The sequence below is a fragment of the Chaetura pelagica genome, unplaced genomic scaffold, assembly GCF_000747805.2.
Source record: "Chaetura pelagica isolate M959 unplaced genomic scaffold, ChaPel_1.0 scaffold234, whole genome shotgun sequence".
Classification (NCBI taxonomy): domain Eukaryota; kingdom Metazoa; phylum Chordata; class Aves; order Apodiformes; family Apodidae; genus Chaetura; species Chaetura pelagica.
In genome coordinates this window covers 1,441,544-1,460,799 of record NW_009952967.1, presented here as the reverse complement: position 1 = coordinate 1,460,799, position 19,256 = coordinate 1,441,544, and the positions used below count along the sequence as shown (strand labels likewise).

At 47.9% G+C, this 19,256-nt stretch overlaps 4 protein-coding genes across 4 annotated transcripts in view; 3 read left to right on the top strand and 1 right to left on the bottom strand.

The window, feature by feature from the left end:
- Positions 1-111: 111 nt before the first annotated feature.
- Positions 112-1,385, top strand: LOC104387071 (acidic phospholipase A2 PLA-1-like). Its single transcript, XM_009995763.1, has 4 exons — positions 112-151; positions 419-563; positions 1,077-1,183; positions 1,261-1,385. The coding sequence occupies exons 1-4, from the start codon at positions 112-114 to the stop codon at positions 1,383-1,385; spliced, it is 417 nt and encodes a 138-aa protein (XP_009994065.1).
- A 783-nt stretch (positions 1,386-2,168) lies between these two features.
- LOC104387072 (basic phospholipase A2 A-like) lies at positions 2,169-3,375 on the top strand. Its single transcript, XM_009995764.1, has 4 exons — positions 2,169-2,208; positions 2,373-2,502; positions 3,007-3,113; positions 3,251-3,375. The coding sequence occupies exons 1-4, from the start codon at positions 2,169-2,171 to the stop codon at positions 3,373-3,375; spliced, it is 402 nt and encodes a 133-aa protein (XP_009994066.1).
- A 3,527-nt stretch (positions 3,376-6,902) lies between these two features.
- On the top strand, positions 6,903-8,563 carry LOC104387108 (basic phospholipase A2 caudoxin-like). Its single transcript, XM_009995799.1, has 4 exons — positions 6,903-6,930; positions 7,068-7,215; positions 7,727-7,833; positions 8,421-8,563. The coding sequence occupies exons 1-4, from the start codon at positions 6,903-6,905 to the stop codon at positions 8,561-8,563; spliced, it is 426 nt and encodes a 141-aa protein (XP_009994101.1).
- A 4,512-nt stretch (positions 8,564-13,075) lies between these two features.
- The window catches only part of OTUD3 (OTU deubiquitinase 3), a 6,835-nt gene continuing 654 nt past the window's right edge, over positions 13,076-19,256 (bottom strand). The window contains exons 2-8 of the mRNA XM_009995762.1: positions 19,050-19,198; positions 18,192-18,304; positions 15,767-15,888; positions 14,752-14,884; positions 14,057-14,153; positions 13,589-13,770; positions 13,076-13,252 (exon numbers count right to left, since the gene is read on the bottom strand). Coding sequence (XP_009994064.1) covers positions 13,076-13,252; positions 13,589-13,770; positions 14,057-14,153; positions 14,752-14,884; positions 15,767-15,888; positions 18,192-18,304; positions 19,050-19,113 — 888 coding nt within the window. The 5' untranslated portion in view covers positions 19,114-19,198. The remainder of the gene's footprint in view (positions 13,253-13,588; positions 13,771-14,056; positions 14,154-14,751; positions 14,885-15,766; positions 15,889-18,191; positions 18,305-19,049; positions 19,199-19,256) is intronic.

The following is a 19,256-nucleotide window of genomic DNA, read 5'->3' as shown; positions in this document are numbered from 1 at the left end:
TCCTAATCCCCAGAGCATCTCTGCCCCTGAATGAGGGGGAAACATAATAGCAAGTGGTTGATATAATGGAGAAATAATGGTTTGTTTTCCTCTCCCAGGGCTGTCAAGAAGATGAACTCTCTCCTGGCATTCCTTGTGCTGTTTGCCTGGGGTAAGTGTCCTGGCTCACAGCAGTCCTGTGGCTTTCCATAAGTTACATCCATGGAAATCAGGACCAGACTAGAGCTTTCTTGATCTTTTCTCACGACCACCTCTTTGAAACACACAACAACTTTTCCTGCACTGAGCCAGGGATATGTTTCCTTTCCATTGTCTCTGCTTGTTTTTAAGACAACCTGATAGCAGTCTGAGGGCTGGGGGACAAGGATGCTGTTGGGGGGTGGGGTGCTGGGGTGAGTTCCACCAATTTTCCCCACAGGCTTGTCCCCAGCTCCTGGGAGCCTCTGGAATCTGCACGAGATGATCACAAAGGTGACGGGGAGGAACGCCTTGCTGTACTATTCCTTCTATGGCTGCTACTGTGGTATGGGGGGCAGAGGGCAGCCCAAGGACCCCACCGACAAGTGAGGTTAAAAACCTCCCTGCTGCAACACATCAGAGAACCATAGGATGCTAGACTGGTTCAGATTGGAAAGGAACTTGAAGACCATCTAGTTCCAAACCCCCTGCGTAGACAGGGACACCTCTGACCAGACCAGGTTTCTCCAAGCCCCATCCAACCTGCCCTTTAACACTTCCAGGGATGGGGCAGCCACAGCTTCCCTGTTCCAGTGTCTCACCATCCTTACAGGGAAGAAATTCCTCCTAATGTCCAACCTAAATCTCCCCTTTTCCAGTTTTAGTCCATTCCCCCTTGTCCTCTCTTACCCTGCCCTTGTCCAAAGTCCCTGCCCTTGTCCAAAGTCCCTTCCCAGCTTTCCTGGAGCCCCTTCAGGCACTGGAAGGTGCTCTAACGTCTCCCTGGAGCCTCCTCTTCTCCAGGCTGCACAACTTTCCTGCACACTTTTAAATTGATAGAGTAGGGGGATAAAAAAACCCCAACAAACAACCCCCCAAAGCCTTGAGCTCCCCTGCAGGTGCTGCCAGCTGCATGATACCTGCTACAACAACCTCATCAGGTACAGCTGCAATGCCAAGATGAAGAACTATCACTACAGCTGGTCGGGTGGCAGCCCCTCCTGCCGTAAGTAGGACCATGGCAAAGGGGGTGACACCTCCCCAGAAAGCCAGGTGTGACCCTCAGCTCCCTTCTGCCTGCAGAAAAGGACAACTTGTGTGGGAAGTTCTCCTGTGAGTGTGACCGCAGCCTGGCACTCTGCCTGAAGAGGAACCTGGGGAGCTACAGCAAACGCTACCGCTTCTATCCCAAGCACCAGTGCCAGTGACCAGAGCTGGGATGCAGGGCTGGAGCAAATTCATGGATTCTGCATCCAGATCACCTTCCAGCCCTGTCTGCACAGACCACATTGGTGCTGCTGTCAGTTCAATCTGTATGAAAATAAACAAGGTGCTTAATCTCCGTGAACTGCTACTGGGCAGGAAGAGAAATCCCTGTAAATACTCGACATTATCCTCCCCAAACTTGGTGAAAACTCTGTCTTGTTCCCTGCGTCACAGCCCACGGGGAGAAGGGGGGGTTGGCCAGTGAGGGAAGGGGCGTAGAAGAAAAGCATTTTTGGGACAGAAGAGTAATTTCAGTTTGGAGCTCGTGGGATAGACACGGAGGGCAGAGCTCCCCACAGAAGGACAGATTGGCAGTGAGGAATCAGAGCTGGAGTGATCCCTTGGTGAGCAATTCCCACTTTCACCCTGCTGCTGGATGGGGTGGCTGCATTGCTGCTGCGGGAACAAAAACAGGGGGGATACGTTGGGAGGAGGCAGCAGGCACGCTGCTTTTCCATCCCAGTAGATAGTGTCACTGCTTTTGGATAAAAACCCATCTGGGAAGGTTGTAGCCCTGGGGGACTGCTGCACTGCTGCTGCAAAGGGATGCCCGGGGGGTCAAAAGTGGTGGGACAGGAGGTGGGAGATGTTCAGTGGTGGGACAGCTTCAGGAAGCTTTGCCTTCAGCCAAGAGGCAGCAACACAGATGCAAGGGTGCACGGCTGGCCAAACTGCTTGATTGAGTCTGTTCTCTGTTTCTGCTCCCAGGCCGGGATAAGAGGAAGATGAGGGTCCTGCTGACATTGGCAGTGCTGCTCTCCTGCAGTAAGTGCAGCCGTTCCCCAACCCACAGCCAGGAGCCCCACACTGATCCAGGGAGCTGATCCAAACCCTCCATGGGGAAACTCCCAGCAAAGCCCTCCTCTCCCCTTCAGGGACCTCATTTCTGCGTATAACTTGGGGAAAATCACTTTTCTGGGTCACTCTAGGTGTGGTGGCAGCTCATGGGAAGTTCCCACGTGCCCCAGGACTCGAGGGAAGCACAGTTGGAAATCTCACCGCCCACGGCTGCTCCTCCGGATGGGGCAGCAGCAGCACCTCGATGGCTTCCATGGACCGGTACAGGCAATACAGTGCTAGCCCTGGGATGGCTAATCCTAGCCCCAGGGTAACCCTCAGGCTTGCGAGCAACCCCAGCAGCATTCTGTAAAGCTTTGCAAAACGCAGCCCAGGCGATGGGAGCAGAAAGGGAATAGGTTTTAGGAAAGGGGGGAAGCGAGGTGGTGTTCACCCCTAATTCCAGCCCTGTTGTCAGTAGGGTTGTGTCAGTAACAACTGCCTCAAGTCAAGGGGATGGCACTGGAGGATGGGGATGGCACAAGGAGGTTGGGGACAGTCCCAAAGCCAGGGTGCACAAGGGCTCTTGGACCTGAGCAGGGCTTGCCAGGGGAAGCAGAGGGCATGGGAACAGGCTAGAAAAAGCAGCTTCTGGGTGATGTAGAGCAGGAGGAGAGTGCAAACCCTGGTGGTTCTTCCTGCCCAGCTGACAGAGCCTGTTCCAGGCAGGCTGGGGAATGGCAGTGCCATGCTCTGGGTGAGGCCAGGCTCTCCTTCTCCCCGCAGGTGCTGCCGGCTCCTTCCCTGCTGCTACACCAAACTGGCTGCACGACGGTGCCGCCCGGGACCCATCCAGCCCCTCTCAGCACACGGAGCAGGAATTCCCACCTGCAGTGAGTCCCCACAGCTCCGTTCGGGATGCCTCTTCCCAGACCACTTCCTTCCTTTATTATGCCCTTTTACCTTGCAACACCCTCGGAATCTTCCCTAAAATAAGGTCTCAGAGGTGTTTTCTCTCCGGTCCTTGCAGGGTCCGGGAGCTGGTGCCAGAGAGGTGCGTGCAGGTGCGAGCGGGCAGCCCTGCTCTGCCGGGCGCGCGCACGAGGGCTGCTCCGCTACCGCAGCCGGTGCCGGGGACGAGCCGGGAGGTGCTGAAAACCAAAAGACATTGAAGCAAAAGGCTCTTTTGCAAAACCACCTCCAGGTTGACGAGGAAAGGGACAGCGCGGTGCTGGGAGCGCTTCCCAAACCTCGGCGGGTCTCCTTGCCTCCTTGGGGCTTTTTTTGGCTTCGGCACGAGGACAGCCAACCCTCTGGTGAAGTTGTGTCATTACACACTGGATCGGAGGAGGGGGAGCAGCGCAGATGGGTTGTTTCAGCATAGGAAAACAAGGGAGGGGTGGACACTTGCGCCTTGCCGCTGCGAGAGGACGGGATGGAAACCGGGATGACACTCATTTCCCCTTGGCTCGAGCTCCCCAAGCAGCCTTTCAGCTGCCTCTGCTTTCTGCTTCACTACAGATTCTCTTCTGCTGTTCCAAAATAAAACCAGAGAGCACAAAACAGCTGTCCTCGGTGTGACATGACTCGGCTGAGCCCAGCGACCACCCCTTGCAGCCAGCGAGGAGATGCCAACCTCTTAGCTAAGAAATTGCCCAGAAGCAAAGTTAAAGCCAGACACGAGGAGCAGAGTCGAGACCCCGTTTCAAATATCATCTCCAAAGCCTGCAAGTCAGTGAGTTAGCACCAAAAACAAGGACCACATGTGTCCTGCAGCAACATTTCCAAATAATTTAAGATCTCACTTCTGCCTGGGCTGTGTCTGGTTTCACCAGCCGAGGCAACACGGGGAGATACACTTTGCTGGGATAAAAAAGTCCCTTTGCACACTCAAATTTTAAAGGTTAGTTCAGCAGCAGCTTAAAGGTCAATGCACAAATAATCAGGAAAGTGATTTATAATGCTCCAGCCCCAGCTGCCTGCATTGCCCACCAGTATCATCCCCTTTTTGGGTAATGTGAGGGTGGTGAGACCCTGGCCCAGGTTGCCCAGGGAAGCTGTGGCTGCCCCATCCCTGGCAGTGTTGAAGGGCAGGTTGGATGGGGCTTGGAGCAGCCTGGGCTGGTGGGAGGTGTCCCTGCCCATGCAGGGGGGTTGGATCTAGATGGTCTTTAAGGTCCTTCCCAAGCCAAACCATTCCATGATTCTACAGTTCTATTCTACGATACATCTGCACCCCTGAACTTCTGAGCCCTGAACGTTTGCACTTTGAAAAATTTGCAGTTGCCCCGAGGCAGAGAAATCCAAGCTCGTGCAAAGGGCTGGCAGGGGGGGGTGGGTGCTGGCAACCTTTGCTGAGACAGGGTGGCCAGGAGGTGGCTCTTGCCTCATGCTCAGCACAGAGCAAAACAAATTTCTCACCCGAAAAGAATGTTTTGGCCCAATTCTGCAACAACCCCGAGCACATCCCCCAGGAAAGGCAGCTCAGGCTGTGGCTGCTTTCACCTCCCAAATACAAGCATCCTCACAATGCAGGTTTTCTGCCCTGCCGACCGTTTCAGCAGGGTTGAACCCCTGGGAAGTCTCAGGGCTGCAAACTCCTGTGGGGCTCAGCAATGAAATTTAGCCACAGAAACTAAATACTGTTTCCCCAAGGGCTGATACCTCAGGCATCAGCAACTGGAATTCCCACCCAAAGCTGCAGCAAAGGAAACCTTTAAATCACAAATGCTTCACCCTGACTATAACCCAAAGATCAAGCTCAACCATTCTCCTTGTCTGTCAGTTGTAGTCCAGGAGGACACAAGACAGAAGGCAGCTCTTTGGCCAACAGCTGCTGTTTGCATGGCATAAATCAAGGATCAAATCCTCACCAAGACAGGAGAGAGGTGATCATGGAGATAGGTTGAAGGCCACGATGAGCTGAAACACACTTTCCGTGTTTAAATTCTGAGTGAATTTTAAGTATTTCTGTATTTTCCTGCTTGGACACCTGGCTGTACCAATCTGTTGATACGGAGCTCCAAGTGCTGATACTGGCTTAGATACTGCACCCCCTTGGGACACTGCAAGAAACTGGGCTGAAAAAGTGTTTGTTTGCATATTGTTAAAGAGAAACAAAACCCACATCCTCCCAGGGATGGGGATTCACCCCAGGAAGGGGTGTTATTTCACAGTTGGAGAAGGGCCACTGGAAACCTGCTGTGGGGAGTTGGGGCAGAGAGTCTTTCACCTGGCAGCTTGGATGGACAGAAACATACTTTATTCTCCAGTGTTAAAAACTGGCTGTGGAAAATTTGCTATTATGGCAAGTCCCAGTTCAGCTAATTAACTAGAGGCCATCCCAGGGGCTACTTAAATTGGCCTAGAAAGCTGATGAGGCAAATGGCAAAGGAGGGGAAGAGATTTTGCTGAGGTCCAGCCTGAGTTCCCTTTTTACACATCTCTCTGATTCTCAGAAAAGTTGCAGCCTTGTTTCCTGCCTCAGTTTCCCTCTTGGCAACAGGGAGATTTCCTCCCCCTGGCTCAGTGTCTGCCCACACTGGAGTTCCGCTGCAAAGCAGCACAGAGCACTGAGCATCTGCAATTTCTGCCAGAAGAAACCCCCTAAAACGACTGCTCAGCATCACCAATTAATTAGAGATTCCCTCCAGGCAAACAACATAACCATCCTCTCTTTTTTTACCCTTCCATTATACACCACTCACATGATTTTTAGCCCCTTACCCTATTCCTTGACTTATTCTGTTCTGAGAGCAAGCCCATGCACAGTGCACACAGGGAAAGGGATGGAGCACCCCCATGTACAGGGAGCATCTGGGCACTGACCAGTTCCTGCTAACAAGAAAACCAGCACACTCAGCCCTGCCTTCAGCCACTGCCTGTTCTGGAGGACAACCAGACCTTCCTTCTCTCAGGGTGCTGCATCTCACCTGCTTTGGTAAGTAAGAAGTGGAGGGTGCTTTGCACTGGCTGCACTTTCTCCCAGCTCAGATAAATCACAATGGAAACAGTGAGATACAGAATGGTGTTTTCTAACCAAGGCATCAAAAAAATAAGTCATACAGGAATAAAGTGACTCCCATTCTCCCTCAAGTTCTCCTGTTTTGTTCCAGAAGGCATTGGGATGCTGAGGTACTCAGAATCATAGAATGGTTTGGGTGGGAAGGAACCTTAAAGATCATCTAGTTCCAACCCCCTGCATGGGCAGGGACACCTCCCACCAGCCCAGGCTGCTCCAAGCCCCATCCAACCTGCCCTTCAACACTGCCAGGGATGGGGCAGCCACAGCTTCCCTGAGCAACCTGGGCCAGGGTCTCACCACTCTCACACTGAAGAATTTCTTCCTCATGTCCAAGCTAAATCTTCCCTCTTCCAGTTTTAATCCATTCCCCCTTGCCCTCTCACTACAAGCTCCTGTAAATGGACTCAAACCCAGTCTGCCCTACTCATGCCAGTCAAACAAAACCTCCCCTGCAAAGGGTATCCTGCAGCTGGGGCCTCTGACAGCGCTGAGAGTGGCTTGCACATGAAGCAGAACCATTATGGTGAGGATTGTCAATATTTGCCCACTTCAGGCTCTCCAAAGGAGGGGCCCCACCAAGCAGGTACACAGTGGCCATAAAAGGTGTGACTGGTGGAACCACCGGCTCACCCCATCAGCAGAGCTGCCACCACCAGACATGAAGCTCTTCTGGCTGCTCCTCTGCCGTGAGTACCCCTCAGCTCCCACACCACCTGATGAGTTTGATGGGTAAATTTGGGGAGGGCAAAAATTCTGGGGTTTGAGGAGGGGTGGGATGGGGAGGGGTTTGCTTTTCTTGACACTCCTAACCCCCTGTATCCAGTCGCAGGGCTGGTCCCCACCAGCTGCAACGTGCTTCAGTTGGGTTCCATGATTAAGCACAAGACAGGGAAATCGTGGCTCTCCTACAATGGTTATGGCTGCTACTGTGGCTGGGGGGGATCCAAACGACCACTGGATGCCACTGACTGGTAAGTCAAGAGCTGGTGGAACGGGTGCTCCCAGCCCTTCTCACCTCCCTACCCCTGGGTCCAGCAAGGGGAAAGCTCACCCCTGCTCCTGGGAGCTGAGATAGCAATGCAAAAAATGGCTGCTTGTCCTTAACACCTCTTAAAAAGTTGCTTAGTAGCAGTAGCTGACGGGAACGGGGCACATCAGCATTTCTTCTGCCTTTGTAGGCACTAGGCAGAAATGCACCGAGCCAGCCATCACCTGGGCTAATTGAAAGCAGCCACTCAATGTTCTGCAAAGTCACTGCAGCAGAGCAATGGGAAAGCAATTAAGAGCGCTGAGCTGATGCCAGGAAGGTGTGAGTCACCTCTCTCCTCCAGCACTGGCAATGCAGCTGCGCAACCACGTGCCTAATCCAGGCAAAATGGAAGACATTTCTCATGGGGGCTGTGCACCACCAGGTGTTCACCACCGTGATTATGTCCCCAGCTGCTCCCCATCCTGCCCTGACCACAGCTCTTGTGCTCACAGGTGCTGCCATGCCCACGACTGCTGCTACAACAAGGTGTCTTCCTCTCGCTGCAGCCCCAAGCTGGTCACGTACAAATACTCCATCAAGGGAGGCCACATCAACTGCAGTAAGAGACGACATGGGGCCAATATCCTGAGGGGGAAAGGCACAACGATCCACACTCTTGGGGGACCTCTCTTCCAAGATGTCCTTTAGACCATGCTGGTTAGGAAACCACTTGCAGGGAGGGGGGAGGAAGTGGGGGAAAAGCACCAGAAATAGGGCAAATACACTTAGGAGGACTACAGTGAAGTTTAAAGCTTGGAGTCCTCCCAAAGGAGGGGGCTTGCTTTTCTGTAGTGGCCAAATATTGAGGGTTTGAGGTGATCCTCCCATCTTGGATGGGGACCTGGCTCTGCCACTCCCATTTCTTCAGAGCAAGCACTACTATTTCAGGGCAAGTGCATCAAAACAAAGCACTTCACTGTGAAAAAACTATCTACACATAAGTAGGGAGATAAAGTAAATTAAATGGTTCCTCCAGGGCCATACATGGTTCCTAGCCAGGTAGCTCCATGCACCAGAGGTAAGAGGACTAACCAAGACACCCCAAACTCAACATTGAGGGCTGCATACACCACAGGGGTGGTCCTAAAGACATCTCCCAACTTTCACACCCTTCTTCTGACTCCATTCCCCCAATTTTTCCTCCAGAATCCAAGTCTTCATGTGAAAGAAAGAGCTGCGAGTGTGACAAGCGGTTGGCTGAGTGCTTCCAAAGAGCAGCCAAGACCTACCACAACAGTTACAAGAATTACCCCAACTTTCGGTGCAAAGGGAAAACTCCCCACTGCTAGACATGCTGGGCTCAAAACCTGACATAAATGGTCTAAATTGTGAAGTTTTTGCATTCCCTGTGGCCAGGCAGGGCACAGCTCAGCCCTGCGGCACCAAAATGGCACCTGGCACCTTTCCCCAGAGCTGGTGCACAGAGAAAAACCTGCTCCCCACAATTCAATAAATCATAATAAACAAGGGACTCTCTGCAACTAAAAAAACATTTTCAAAGGCAATTTGTAAAGTAATTGTAAAGCAGTTTCTAAATCCAGTGTCACGTTTGTGTTTTGGGAATTGATGGTGGAAGGGGTAGAAAAGAGCGCTGATCTTCACAGCTGGTTTTCTGAGGTAAATATTTATGCATACTTGTAAATTTGCATCTTTTTCTTAAAAAACATGTACCAGAATAAATATTTTAGCAGTTAAGCAGTAAATCTTAAGAGCTTCAGAGGTAAAAAAATCCAAATCCACAGAAACAAGCAGCAGCTGCTGCACTCTGGCCCCAAACCAAGACTACAAACCCAGTTCCTCTCAGGGAGCTTGGCTGCAGCACAGCCCCATTCTGCTCCTAATCACTATTTAAGCAATTAATACACACCAAAGCTGTGCAGGAACATGGTGGTGGTCTTGGGGTAGCTCTTTCGTGAACCCCATCTCCAGCAGGTCCTTGTGGGGCTGGAGCTGGCTGGGCAGGTCTCACCACAGCTGCATGCAATGCTCAATTAGCCCTAACGAGGCCTGGCCAGCTGTCCCTCAGGCCTGGGCCTCCATAGAGGTACCTCCTATTTTAAAGCCATCTCCAGAAATGTGTTCTGCACCCTTCAGGTATTTCCCAAAATAAAGGGGCTTTGAAGGTATTTTCTTGGAGTTTCACCTCAGCATCAAGTGCCTCTGCTTGGCTCCATTGAGTGTTTCATCACAAGCAACATCCCTTCCTACAGCTTCCTGCAGCAAATGTATCTTTTCAACTCTAAAACACTCGTTTCTCCTTTTAGTCATTTTCTAGTGCCACAGAAGGGCTTTGGCATGAAAGGACAGCTGGGATGGAGCTGGTGAAGCTGATGCTGCCCTCAAGAGTTTGTGCGTGCAAAAAGCCTCAGTGCCCGGCAGTTACAGGAACCATCACACAACTCTAACATGAGCATAAACCATTTTATAGGATGCTGGAATATATACACATGAAGAATGACCCATTTTCCCCCCCTTTCAGCCAAGTTTCTGAAGGTTGTGAAAGCCAGCAGGTTGAAGTGTGCCCCACAACCAAATGGCATCCCCAGGAGGGGTTCAGGTTGTGCAGACTTGTTGAATTAATCCAGTTTTGCCTTTTAACCCATGGCATGGCCTGTACACACAACTCCACTCACAAAGTTCAGTTGGTGCATCTTTGCAATCTTTATTGCCCTCAGCATCCAAAATCCAGAGGTTTGGCAAGGGGAACTCCGGATGAGGTGAAGCGGTTAAATAAACCAAAAGGCATCCCCCCAGGAAGGAATGGAGCACACCAGCAGCTGAGCAGCACAAGCAGAAAAACCCTCTTGACACCTTCTAAGGCCAAGACACTTTTACAGAACCTGGCAAAATGGTTAAACATTCCAGTTCAACTGAACTCTGTACTTGCAGGGGCAGGATTTGGAAAAATAACATCGGGCAAGATGGTGGTGGTAGATGGGATGCAGCAGGTTTCTACACTGTCTTTCTGTGTACTCAGCTTCCAGAGACCAACAGCAACCCAGCTGGTCCAGCAGCAGTCAGAGCACAGCCCTGGCCCTCTGCCTGCTGTGACCCTCCAAGATGTAAGCTAGGAACAAACTGTAATCCTCCCCAAACTCCAAGGGAACACACTCAGGGCTTATTGTCCTATAACCACATCTCAGGATTTTAGCTCCACCGAAGAGTAAACACAAGAGTAACACTGTGAATCATGATGCTTCTCTTTGCTTGTTTCTTTCCTCCCTTCCTCCTGTAAGGAAAATCCACAACCTGTTTTACAAAGCAAGTTCCCTGAGGAATACTGCATACAGGTTCCCTAGAAAAAAAAAATACACACTGGAAGGGGCAAGTGGGAATTTCAACAGCTAAAGGAACAATCTGCAACAGATGATAGTTTTAACATCTTTGGATACAAAATCTTTGTGGAGGTACAAAGCCATCCTGGCAAAAATAAAGATCATTTGACTAATTTAACAAGATTCATGAACCCAGCACATTAAGACATTGTTTTTATCATGGGATACTTGAATAAAAGCTTTTTCAGCCACATATTTGGTTACAGGTATCAGAGGCAACAAGCTGAAGATCAATCCCTGTCCAAGATGTGTTGCTGTTCCAGTCCTGCCCGTTTATCCTGGACAGGTTGAAATGAGGTTTTGCAGGTCCCTTCACACCCACAGACGCTCAAGCCTCCTGCCTACAGCACAACTCCCCTCACAGCTCTCCAGGCTGAGCAACAATAATCCTCTATCAGCTCTGGCTCAGGAAGACAAAAAAGCAGCTAATTAAGATCAAACGTAATTCACAATGTACAACTGCAGATTCTTACCATCTTTTCAAACCTGCAGACCCCTCTCACCTTTCAAATCAGAATACAGCTGGGCAAAGACAGAGGTGACCATTTCCCTGAGTCCCCTTGCCATGGCCACTGTCTTCAACTCATCACACCAGTGAAGAGACTTGCACTTTCTTCCCATGAAGCTACAACTTACCATTCTTTCCACTACTCTAAAAGTGACCCTTTTGGGGAAAAAGAAACCTAGGAAGCAACACTAACAACAGCCTATCTAAAGCTGGCATAAAATGGATTTTACCCAAGTAATTTTCCACTTTAAGAATAGTACTGGAATTCTAGGCTCATCCATGCTCTTCCTACTTAGAAAATACTGCTCAGACTTTCCTCCACAGTGGTTACTCACACCTACCACTGGCTCTTGGAGCAGACCTTAACACTCTGCTTCACTTACCAGACACTGTCCCACCATAAAGCCCAAGAGCTGCTTTGTGTGACTTTTTATTTCTGCCAATCTCATTACAGGAACCAACACTAAAGCCTGCTCTCCTATAGCACCAGTACTTAAAGAGTTCCCTTCTTTTATTCTTCAAACACTCCTGATAAGCAGTAGCAGAGCATTTGAAGTAGTACTAGCTCAGATCTTGGCAGTTCAGTCAAAAAAGGCATTTATACTTCCCTGCTGATTTGGAAAAGTTGGAAAGGCAGCATAGATCTTTTTTCAAGAGCAATGTTCTTTATTTTCAAGCAATCTATTGATCTCTGCCCTGGCTGATGAGGTGTCTCCTGTTGTCTATTGTGTGTGTAAGTGCACATGTGCTCTCATCAAGCTTAGGGCTTGATACAAGTCCAAAAACCTGAGTGAAGCTGAAACACTGCAAGCCATAAATCAAGGGCCAGGTCCCACAGGTCTTACACTTCGGTCCAAATTCCCAATTCTACAGCAGGAAGGATCCCAGGACCCAAGCTGTACATTCTATAGTTCTCGATGACCTTACCTAAGAGGAATTTAAGATGGAAAAAATCCTACTCTGGAAAAGGCTTGATTTATGAAGAGTGAAGTAGGCAGGGTTCCCAGTGATCACCACTACTTGGAAGCTTGTTCCCAGGATTGATCCTTTAGCTATACCCATTTCTCTTGTAGACTAACAACTAACAAGTTCCTGGCTTGGAGTAAAGCTCTGGATTAGCCCAAAAGCTCCAGAGGATGGCAAACGAGATGAGATTCCAGATGTCCAAGTAACAATGCTCAACAGAACTCTCACATCTGCTCATGTCATATTTTACTACCTCATTAGACTTTGCCAGGTTGGATGGATCAGTTCTGCAGCCTCAGCAGTCCACTGATAATTTATTTTTTTTCCCTCAAAAAGCTAGCAAATGAGCTGATCTGCAACTTGAGCAAGAAGCAAGCATGGTGGCAGTAAACCCATTCTCCCTGGAACAGCCCAGTGCAACAACACAAGCAGTTCTAGTTACATCAAAACTTCTCACTGCCTTCTTGCATGGGGAAAAAAAGAGGAATCTCATGCTTGATGCACTGCTGGCTGACACACTTCACTTTGGACAAGGTTCTGGGATTCTGTTCCCTTCATTTACTTAAATAGAAAGAAAAAATTAAATATTCCTGAGTTAAGAACTATTAAGCTTTCCCTGACAGCAAGGGAAGATAAAGCTCCACCAAGCATAACCAAGTAAAAAGGTGCTATAAAAAAATAATAATCTAAGCACATCAAGAGACCTCAAAGGAAATCTGATAGTGCTGTGTGAGGAGAAAGTCCTCACCTTCATCTAACTCCAGAACTATAAAACCAAGTCTCTCTTTTTTGTTAAGTTCAAAGAACTTCTCACACACAGGCTAATGCAGAATTACTAATTGTTCACCCGAAAACAGAGGAAACAGGAAGTGAATGTCTACTTAGAGATTCCCACAGAAACGGATTTGAAGGTAACAACGGGTGCTTGGAAATCTGCTGAAGTGAAATTCTGTCTTCACCAGCTTTATTTGCTTTTCTCAGAACACATTCAGTCATATGTTTAGAGCTGCCACGGCCTTCACCAAGGTGACCTGGTTGGTTAAGTCTGTCCCTACCCTGCTGCTCTCTGCACAGTCACTCTTGTTGGCCAACACCTTTTGGCGATGTCTTTCTTCCTGCCGCTTCTTCTTCTCCAGCCGCTGCTGTTCCTTCTTCTGTTTGTTACACACCTGAGAGGGTGAGAACACCAAGCTGAAAACACACGTTTTCTGCTCAGCTGGGAGAAAATAATACAGGGGAAAGGAGGCAAACGGGTATCAAAGCAGCTGCCAGCCAGTGTTTATGCTAAACAACTCATCTGGACTTTATTTCGTGTAATTTGGGGAAGTGCCACATGTCACTGAGCAGCATGTGCATCAGAGAGGTCAGAGCTGGGGCAGCAAGGAAACCCAGGATGGGGAAGCTGTTCAATTCAAAAGAGAAGATAGCTGCTGGTTAAGCAATCCCAAGCATTCCCCTCATCATTAAAGGACATGTAAATCCCTGCCAAACCACCCCTCACATACCTTCTGACTCCTGCCAGCTCGATTCTCTCCATCAGATCTAGCCTGTCCTTTCTTGGGTCCTATTTTATCTTGATGCAAACTCCCATTTCCAAAGATTCTTGAACCAGTTCCGTTCTCCTCCCCCAGAGTTTTGTTACACCATTTCTGATCCTGGCTCTGGGGATCACACTGCTCCTCAGCACCTACCAACAACAGAGGTTTTTCTGAGTTACACTCCAGCCAGAAGCTGTCTCGGTGTCAGCCACTCCCTTTTTCCAGACTTTCTGAAGAAATATCTGTGTGATTTTTTTTAATATTTTTTTAATCTGCCCTCACTTCCAACCTTCATGAGCACAGAAAGGCTGAGGTGGCAGCACAGCCAAAGGTAAATTCCAACTGCTACTGTCCCTCTCAAACTGCTGTTTACAGTCAACACTGATGTCAGACAGCATTCTGCTGAAGAACCAGTGACACACTCCAAGTACTTACTGATTTTTTCCACTTCCTTCACTTGTAAGATGGCAAATGTTGCAGATTCTATATTGTAGTCTTCTGCTTCCAGAATCTTGCTTACCAAATCAATGTCCTGTCCACAAGAGGAAAAGAGAACACTGAAGAGAGTTCAAATCACTGACATGCATCCATTTAACAACCATCTGCACCTCCAAGAGGGGGTTGCTGTCTGATTTTATGACCTTTCCATTAGCCTGTATTCCATTTCTGAAAAAGCTGAGGGAAAAAATCATTACAATCCTGAAGATATCAGGAAAAAGGAATATGCTTTTAGCATAACTGCTTCATTCTTCCTGTCCTGTACATTTATTTGCCCAGTGCCAGCAGCAAGGTGAGGACCCACATAGGCTCTACAGTGACAACAGGTAAGGTTGGCAGCGTATCTAGTAATCTGGGATGTTCAACTCCAGACACCCTCAAAGGACTTCCAATTATACAGAATTTGTTTCTAAGCAAACTTCCTGAGAGGCTGCAAGACAAACCTTCCAAAAGTACTGGGGATCCACCCAGAGTACACATTTAATCTGCATTTAAAGGTTGAAAACCATCGAGGATGAAAACCATCCTGATTTATCTGCTGTACTGAAATTGCCTGAAATTAAGTGGTTTTGAGAATTTTTCATGCATCAAGGTCTGAAGACATAAGCACAAAAAGGTTACTCAATACTTACTGAATGCCCAGTTGCATTACACACTTTTTGTATAGCATCTTCCAATTCCACTTCATTCTTCTCTTCAGAGTCACCCTTCTGTAGCTTCACTTCCTCTTCTGTTTTCAAATCATTTTTGCAAAGCATCTGCAAGAAAAGCAAAGCCCAGGAGGTCACATGAGGACATCCAGCAACATGCAGCTGCAAAAATAACTTGATATTGCTAAAAATGTTGTATTATGGCACACTTTTCTCAGAAACACCCTGTGTCAAAGTATTTTGGCAACTGTGTAACTTCCATCATCACTGACACCATCTCCCCCCATTCCTACATTTCTGAACAAGCTCTGACATAATGCAAGATCATGCAAAATAATAAACAATCACGGGCTTTTGAAGTGAGGTATTAATTTGTTTATAATGCCACCCATCATACAGTTGTGTGCAGACAACCTCCAGGACAGCCCAGTTTACTCCTTCACATAAAAAGTGAGATATGAAGAGGAATGTTGCATGCAGCCATTACTGGATCCCTCCTCCCTTCCCTTTGTTTTTACATTCAAGGTGCATGAGTATTTAGATATTATTCAAGACATCTACAGCCCACATCACAACAATCATAGAATCATAGACTGGTTTAGGTTGGAAGGGATCTTAAGATCATCTAGATCCAACCCCTTGCATGGGTAGGGACACCTCCCACCACACCAGGTTGCTCCAAGCCCCATCCAACCTGCCCTTCAACACTGCCAGGGATGGGGCAGCCACAGCTTCCCTGGGCAACCTGGGCCAATGTCTCACCACCCTCACAGGGAAGAATTTCCTCCTAAAGTCCAACCTAAATCTCCCCTCTTCCAGCTTTGATCCATTCCCACTTGTCCTCTCACGCAGCACTAGTTCCAGTGACCTTTCCTATCCCCAACACGACCACTCTTTTCTCAATCTCAATGCAAATGAGAAAGAAAATCAACCTGTAACATTAACCTATTTTGTTTCTCACCCACAGCTGACTCAGGCCATCCTGTCACAACCAACCTCCATCTGAAGACAGGCTGGAGCCTCAGAGTCATCACTGATCCTCCTCACACTGTCGTAGTGCTCTCCGTAACGATACGCAATGTGCAGCTCCCTCACGTTGCTTTGGTCTGTGCCCTGAATCTAAAGGAAACAAATCACTTGCAAATGAGGATTTGGAATCAAATTCAGCACTACATTCATTTTCTGAAGCCATGATAAAACACTCTTGATAGGAAGCGAAGTAGGTAGCTGCTAAACATTGACCTAATAATCCTACAGGGCCAACAGAGCTGGTGTCTCATGATCTTTGAAAATGAACACACCACCTTGGGTCAGCTATAACATATATAAAATATATATATATTTATATATATATACACACAGATATACACACACACACGGATATATATACATAAAAAGCTCAAAACTGTTTTCTAAACTTTTCACTGGAGCTGCTAATTTTCTGACTGTCCTCCCAGACCCCCCCATTCAGGGGGAAATGCCATTTTCCCCTCAAAAACAAGGGTAAAAAAAAGAGTGTTCAAGTTCTGATGACAGTGGCAACACTCACTGGGAGTCAGTTTTGTTCTGCAGTTGGGCAAGATGGTGCTCCAACAGTTAGCACTCTAAGTGGTTATGCTTTGTTTCTAAAAGTAAGACTAACAGAAATAAAGCCCAACCATGAAAACACATTAACTCTCTTCATGAGCACTGGGAACAACTACATGCTCCTTCGCTTTTGTCAGCACCAAGTGCAGCAGTTTCCAGAGATAATTCCTGCTCTGAGTATTATCTGTAGTGAGGCAAGAATCATTCCTACCCCAACCATCAGTGTCTCAAACTCTTAGCTAAAAGCTCTGCCATATCCCAGCTCTTGCAAGGAAGGCAGAAAATTACACTGCACTTGCAGATCTCCTTTGCTTACCTGTCAAGCCAGGGTTCAAAGATCTTAGAGCCCTCCTGGAGAAGATGTCAGCAAGCAGAAGACAAGAAATACCTTGCTTTAGGACTCCAGGGTTTCCCAATCGTTTTACGTCTTTGACTCAGCTTATCCCACCTTGCAGGATTTACACCAAGTCACCTCTCAGCCATGTCTGTGCTTAATGACTCCAGATTTCAAAAGATATGTTCTTCATTCATCTCCTTTACACTTGTTCACCTTTTTAAGTTCCAACTCAACACTTAGTTATACTTAACTCCTGCTTTTATTCAACATGTTGGATCTTGGGAAACTCTACCTGCACAACTGTGTCCAGTTCTGGAGCTCTCAATATAAGAAAGACATGGAGCTCCTGGAGAAAGTCCAGAGAAGGCCACAGAGATGATCCAAGGGCTGGAGCAGCTCTGCTCTGGAGACAGGCTGGGAGAGGTGGGGGGTTCAGCCTGGAGAAGAGAAGGCTCCAGGGAGACCTTAGAGCACCTTCCAGTGCCTGAAGGGGCTCCAGGAAAGCTGGGGAGGGGCTTGGGACAAGAGCTACTAGTGAGAGGACAAGGGGGAATGGATTAAAACTGAGAGAGGGGAGATTGAGGTTGGACTTTAGGAGGAAATTCTTTGCTGTGAGGGTGGTGAGACCCTGGGCCCAGGTTGCCCAGGGAAGCTGTAGTTGCCCCAGCCCTGGCAGTGTTGAAGGGCAGGTTGGATGGGGCTTGGAGCAGCCTGGTCTGGTGGGAGGTGTCCCTGCCCATGCAGGGGGTTGGATCTAGATGATCTTAAGATCCCTTCCAATCCACACCAGTCTATGATTCTATGATCTGAGTAAGATTTATTTTCAACATCCCTCCTCTGTCAGAGCCTAAATAGATCCCTAAACAAATCCTAAAGCTGTTGAAAGATTATTCTGAAAATTTAGCTCTCAGTAGTGAGTCTCTTCTTGCATGGTCTTACCAGAACACCCTGGAAGTATAAGATAGTTATAGATAAAAAAAAAGCCCAAAAAAAGGGAAAGCAGGAGGGACCCGATGGATTACTTGCTCCAGTGCCCCTCTGTCAGAGGAAACCAGAACATGATTAACCACCACCTTGAGGTTTTAAAACTTCTTTCCTCTCCCTCCAGTCCAGATCCTCATTTCTCCAACTGTCAGAAACCTTCTCATTCCCAATCCCATGCAGAGCTTAATCCCAACACACTACAGGGACTGCCCCACTATACCCTTAATTCCATATTTCTGAACCTTATCCTCTCAGAAAAGTCACCTTATATTGATCTTCAGGAGAGAGAAATGAAGTTAGTAGCTTAAAACCAAACTAAAACACGCTGCTGTCTCCAACTCTTTATCTTTCATTCCTTCTCCTCCCAGATGAAATCCAAAGTATTTTCCTTCAAGTGCAGCTCTACATCAGGCCCAGCTACTGACTGCTCTCCTTTAATAAATCAGGAAGTTTCAACAGTTTTTGTACTCATCAGCTAAAAAATAGGCCAAAATATAGAAGTTCGGTTTCTTACCTGCCACAAAGGAGCATTAAGCTGATGAATAACAACATTCAATTGATTGTTCCTTGCAAAGGCCACAATAGCATCATTGCCAGCAAAGGTACCAGGCTTAGCCAAGTTGGTAACTGAAGGAAAAAAACCATTCAGAAGAGTTGGAAACCTCATTTCTGACACTTCCAAAAGTACTGGAGGGATAATGAGTAATAAAATTTCATCACAAGCCCAAGAAATTCTGGAAAGGAAATCCCAGCTGTGAAACAGTGACTGCTGGGGGAAGAGTTTGGCAGTGACAGAAGTTAATGCATCTAAAAAACACACTACACCCTCAGACTATGTGTGGCCATCAGGGCTGTGTTAGCTCAGAAGGAAGGGTGCCATGTTCTAAATGACCAAACCACTTCCATGCATCACCTGCACAGCACTTGGCACACTCTGTCAAAGCAAAGGTTGTACCAGTCTCTGCTTTGGATCTTCCCCAGGGTTTTCACTATGAAATATTAAGTGTCAAAGGGGAAAAAAGGAGCCCAAAGAAATCAACCACTCAACAACCCCCAATATTCATGGGGAGCTAGACAATTTTTTCAAGTTCCTTCTGAAAGCATCAAATTTTTCCTCCTTGCCTTTTTCTGCCTCTCTTTCCTTCTCCAAGTTCTCCTAAATTTAACCAATTCCCAAGCCAAATTTAGTAACTCCTTTCTCTATAGAAACAAAGCAGACAAAAATGTAAAGTCTCTGTTTATAAAAACCAGAAAGAAGCCCTAACACAGTGGTCGGAGGAGGAACTGTTCAGTAAGAAGGCACTCAAATGAGAGGTAATCTCATGAGAGGTATGCAGCAAGCCCTTCCCTCAGTGTCCCACAGAGACCATACCATGCTTCTCAAAGGGCACATCATCCTCCACAAAAGGCTCAAAGTCCTCCCGTTGCTTCATCATGAAATCCACAGTTTCCTGGCGGTGTCTGAGGTGGTTCCTTGAGTGCCCCTCCAGCTGGTCACCCAGGGCCCGAAACAAACAATTGCTACCAAAGAGAAACCACAAATTACCATCTCTGAAACACAGCAGATACACCATCAAAT